This window comes from Adelges cooleyi, unplaced genomic scaffold (genome assembly GCF_023614345.1).
Source record: "Adelges cooleyi isolate 19-005CV unplaced genomic scaffold, UGA_ACOO_1.1 ACOO_flye_CR_arks_rails_tigmint_CR_PRNA_14, whole genome shotgun sequence".
Classification (NCBI taxonomy): Eukaryota; Metazoa; Arthropoda; class Insecta; order Hemiptera; family Adelgidae; genus Adelges; species Adelges cooleyi.
In genome coordinates, this window is record NW_026095795.1 from 671,812 (window position 1) to 677,201 (window position 5,390).

General features: G+C 28.5%; 1 protein-coding gene across 1 annotated transcript; it reads left to right on the forward strand.

The window, feature by feature from the left end:
• The first annotated feature begins 256 nt into the window (after positions 1 to 256).
• On the forward strand, positions 257 to 3,323 carry LOC126847978 (clavesin-2-like). The gene is made up of 6 exons (XM_050588454.1): positions 257 to 526; positions 598 to 775; positions 958 to 1,207; positions 1,415 to 1,525; positions 1,590 to 1,695; positions 3,123 to 3,323. The coding sequence occupies exons 1-6, from the start codon at positions 379 to 381 to the stop codon at positions 3,278 to 3,280; spliced, it is 951 nt and encodes a 316-aa protein (XP_050444411.1). The 5' UTR covers positions 257 to 378; the 3' UTR covers positions 3,281 to 3,323.
• Positions 3,324 to 5,390: the final 2,067 nt, after the last annotated feature.

Sequence of the window (5,390 nt, forward strand, 5' to 3'; positions counted from 1 at the left end):
AAAGCAACCTTGTAAATTAGTTCTGCCAATAACACCAACAGAGAAAATTAATGTCGTTGAATAACTAGCGTAATGTTATTCATGAACACAAAATACACACACTTGCGAAAATCAGAACAATGAAATTATGATAATAATTGTTTGAAAAACTAAAACATATTTTAGTACCATGAGAAAAAATTTAAATCCTTGTAAATTGTTTCTATGTCAACAGAACTACCATTATAATTTAATATCGTTAAAGAAGTATTATACCTTTCTTAGTCCAGCGAGTAGCGTGTTGGTATAGTCAGTATAAGTTATTAATTAACTTGTATTTCAAATTAATCCTTTGTAACACTTGAAGATTGCGTGTAAAATACAAACACTTCAACAGCAATGGAAACTAAAACGTTAATACTACCATCACCGAGCACAATCAGTCAAATCTATAGCGAGTTGGGTACTTCTGAGACACAAATAGATCTTGACGTGAAATTTCTCAAGGAGTGGATGCGAAAACAGCCCCATCTTCCCAACCCAGACGGTATAATGTATTATTTTTATTTTTAGATATTCTCTTAATATTAAACACCAATCAATACAATTATTCATTAGACGATGAAAAGAGGATTGATGAAAAACGAATCAAAATGTTTTTGATCAAGTGCAAGAATAGTTTGGAGAAAACCAAAGTGGTGTTGGACCAGCATTACACTGTAAAACTCCTAATACCAGAATACTACACCGAGTGGGATCCGACTTCACCAGAGATAACTCAAGCAATGAAACTTTTGTTAGTATTTACATAGCTACTATATTTGGTTGCGGCAAAATAAAAATAACGTTAAACCTTTAGTAAATCAAGCAGACTTTTTGCCATTTACCCCATTTAAATGAAAATACAATTTTCTTCAATATTATAAATAAATTATTAATACTTCATTGCCATTTATAGTTGAAACATTGATTTTCTAGTTGTTGTGCCCCATTACCAAACCCAACTCATGAGGGCCACAGAGTAACCCTCTTTAGTATAAGGACTGAAGAAGCCGACCATTTTGTATGTAATGATAGTTTTAAACTATGTACTATGTCATTTGATCTCAGACTGGTTAAATTAGACACCTACAAAAAGGACATATTCATTTATGATACGAATAATTTGACCATGAATCACTTAACAGCATTTTTAGCTAATGTTAGAAAAGGCCTTGAAAATGCATTAGTAAGTAATTTTTGAATATTCATTTAATATTACTCTGATTCGAGAGTTTATAGATTAACTGTTGAAAGGATTAAAGCTTATTATAGTTATATATATATACATATATATTATGTTAATAATAACATATTAGATCTTTATAAAATTATTAATTTTACTTCTTACCATTATAATTTAGTAAATAATATCTTAATTATTTTATGTATTTAGAAGGTATACCCAGCGCAGATCCACCAAATTCACATAATTAATATGAGAAGTTTCATGCAGCCGTTATTTAATATCATAATAAGTCTTTTGAATAAGAAAATTTCCCAGAGGGTAATTAATCACACATGTTTTAAAATGTATTTAGAAGTGTTTCAATGGTATTTGTGTACTACAGATATTTAATCACAAATCCATCGAAGATCTGAAAAACAACATCGATCCTAGTATTCTTCCACTTAACTACGGAGGAACTTATCCCAAGACGTCTGATGAAATAATAGGTAATAAAAATTATTGCATAAATCATAAATTTTAATTTTAACATATTATTTTTTCGATTAAATTCGGAATACAAAATATTGAATATGTTTTTCTAACCCACGTATCTCTGTTTCTTCTTAAGATAAGCTTTTGAAATTTTAAATATAGATTAAGCTCGAGTATCTTAGGATACTGTAAAAAAGTTACCTCTTAATAGTAACCTTGATCAAAAGAGGAGAATTTCAAAGTTTTCATTTTTGATAATGACTAACTGATTCGTTCACTCACTCACTCACTCATCATCAAAATTATAAAACACTTCCCGTATAGTTTTACCTATACGTGAAATTTGGCACAAAGGCAGGTCTTATAGATTATCTAAAGGGTAAATCTGAAAGTTGTAATTTTCTCAAAATTAATGCCAATTAAGTGAGTTTAGTTCTAATTGCATGATTTGACGCCCATGAAAATTGCTTGATTAGATAAGCACTGGTGTTTATTAATTTATCAAAGACACCCGCGCCGTCCAAACAAACGTTCTCTTTTTGTGTTACAATATTGCAAAGAGCAATTATTTGTAAGAAAAATTGTATTAGAGCAAAATCTTCAAAGCAGCCGCGTGAATCAAACCATAGTCAGCAAGAAGAAATGATATCTCCAACAAAAACCTAGCATTGAAAAATGGCCATAATCTCACTTCAATCCTACTTTTATGAGCAACACTTCATTTCTATTTGTATTGCTTAACACTTGGCCAATTTCTGAACGAAGCATAAAACATCATTATCAAATGTACTCACTTAGGAGTTACGTGGGTGATAGAAAGTATATAACTCAGAAAAAAAGAAATTTCTGTTCAGATCCCCTCCCAAAAAAGTCAGCCAATCAAAGTAGTGGTATCTACATAAGAAAGGTAAGTTTTCATTCAGAAACTGGCTTAGTGTTAATTAATACAAATAAAAGAGAAGTGTTGCTTATGAAAGTAGCAGTGAAGTGAGGTTATGAACTAAGAAAATAGAAAACTTAGCCACACTGTAGATACCACTCCTTTAAAAGGCTGATTTTTCTTTTGGATAAATATAATGTCACATACAATCTTGTGTAAAATAATATTTTTAATATTTTGATGTATCATGCAAAAAATTAAGTTAAAAATAATATGAACTTGTTTGAAATTGTTATAAATAATTAAGATAATTCTTGCTTAAAGAACTCATCAGTGTGCAAAACGGATATTATGCCGTTATCATTGAAATCCAGTTTGATTGCTTGTTAATAAATTTATGAAAAAATAATAGATGGACCCTGATGACGGGTATAATTTATATAACTAAAACTGATTCAGGTTTGAACTATATGGTTTACGAATTATTTATTTCAATAAATACGAATGTCATTTTAGCTGAACAATCGGATTCACATCATAATTTATTTGTTTTAATTGCAGACGACTGGTACGATGAGTTGATAAAGCACCGAGAATGGCTTATAACCCAATCGTCGATTGTAGCAGATAACAGTAAACGCCCGAAAAATTCCAACAACCACTTGGATAATATTGAAAACGCAATCGAAGGTTCTTTTAGGAAATTGGAAGTCGATTAATGATGATTCAATAATCAGTTAATATAAATTCGCTAATTCTCTAAGAAACCATGTATGCATAAGCTGATGGTTTCTTGACAACATAAATGTAATGTCGTGTACTTGAATTTAACTTACATAATACTACAATTTCAACAACGTTATTGTCTTTTGGTTTTTTTTTTTAAATATATGTAATGCAAAATATTGAATACTTATAAAGTATTGTTTCTATTGTAATTTTTTATAGTGACCTTATTGAATATTATACGATAGTAGATTATACTTATTATATAATATAACACATTAATAGAATTCATATTTTTATTCAAATGCAAGTTTCATATCGATTGTGTATGTGAACGTAAATTGTACTAACATCTATTAAAAATCAAATTTTATTCATTGGCTTTGAATGCTCATAGGCATGATAGTATAAATTTTAAGAATAAATAAAAACTCAATTACTCGTTGTGCATAACAAATTATTAACCCAACATTTCAATAATATCACGGCTAGGGGTTAAAGTAAAAACAAATCCATGTAAATTAAAAAAAAAAACCTTTTTGAATGTTTAAATGATAACACTATGGCTATTCTATCTTCTTTAGAACCCTGTAAATTGTCCTTTTATCTAATATATAAAATTTTAAATATTGTATTAACACTCATTTTTCACAGGAAAAATATTGTTTTTCCATTTTTAACATTTTAAAATGTCCACTGTACTTTTAATTTAACACCTAAGAGTAATTTGAAAAAAAAAACAGACTAATCAAAGAGATATAGAATAAACATTTTAGTTATTGAGTATATTTTTTATAATAGCATAATAAATTGTTACCTAATAGTTAAACATTTTAGCTTCAATGCAGAGCTGAGAAGGTATTGTTTTTTGTTATTTTTGTAACTGGACTCAAGATATCTCTTTAACCGCTTACTTTAGACGGTGTAAGATAACTAAAACGTCATTAACCTAACCTAACTCAACCCTAAACGTATCTACCACCGTACTTTCGCCCCTTCCCAGATTACGCATTTAGGTCATAATTACCAAATATTCTGAATAGCAATAGGCAATATTAATAATGTATCTAGTTGATGTATTAGACAATGGCTTTTAAAACGCATCTAAATATGGCAAACTTCTAATTTTCATTTTCTAAAAATGTGTAGGTAGAAGTATTTTAACTAAAAAAAAAAAAAAAAATGAAAACATTTCTAGATTTTAAAATTAATGGAACAAAAATTGTTTTACGATGTTCTGATTGTAAACCAAAACACATACTAGATTTAATTTTTTTTTAAGCAAATATATACATGTAAATAAAATATTAAAACATTGAATTTAAATTATTACTAAAAGTATATTCTACAGAAATAATAATTATTAAGGAAAATTAAAATTTGTGTACATTAGTTTAGGAACATGACAAAACATTAATTATTTTAAGATTAAATTGTGTTTTAAATTTAGTATTAGTAAACTGCTTTAGTCTGGTCGTTAAAAATGTCCTTGTTAGTTGTGCTGTGGTGTTTACGACATTATACCATTTCTGTTCTTAAAAAGCACCAAAAGTCACGGTGTTAACACTGTGTATGTGAGCGCTTAGAGATTAAAAAATGACAAAAAAAGTTTAATTTTCCGTTGATTAATAATGAAATATTTTATTAATCAAGTATATGAATCATTACTAATCGACTTCTAATTTCCTAAATGAACCTTCAATTGCGTTAAATAATTAAAATCATAATTCTTACACCATTGTACGCGTGTGAATTTGTTTTAATAATATAAATTATTCAACGACTTTTATATTCGTGTTGTTAATTTTAATTATAGGTATAAAAAAATAGACACTTCGTGAGGTACTCGCATATTGTTATGTTCGAAATATCCGAAATTAAGCTACTAACTTGACCCCTTCAATTAAGGGCTTTGACTTTGTTCTCTTGGTCAATTTGATGAAACAAGAGCACAGAGAAGATTTTTTTCAGCTTAACAAAATTGCCCCGAGCTGAGAAAATTGGTAACAGTTACTGCTATATTGCCAGTTGTTTAAGGCAGGTGACACACGGGGAAATTTGTTTAATCAATTTAATCACATGAAGCATATTTCATAGTCATTA

What these genes read in the sequence shown, in the direction of transcription:
- LOC126847978 (XM_050588454.1), top strand. Translation starts at nt 379, where the DNA reads ATGGAAACTAAAACGTTAATACTACCATCACCGAGCACAATCAGTCAA. An exon ending in AAGGCCTTGAAAATGCATTA is followed by an intron (nt 1,208 to 1,414) that starts GTAAGTAATTTT and finishes TTATGTATTTAG; the next exon opens with AAGGTATACCCAGCGCAGAT. An exon ending in GACGTCTGATGAAATAATAG is followed by an intron (nt 1,696 to 3,122) that starts GTAATAAAAATT and finishes TTTTAATTGCAG; the next exon opens with ACGACTGGTACGATGAGTTG.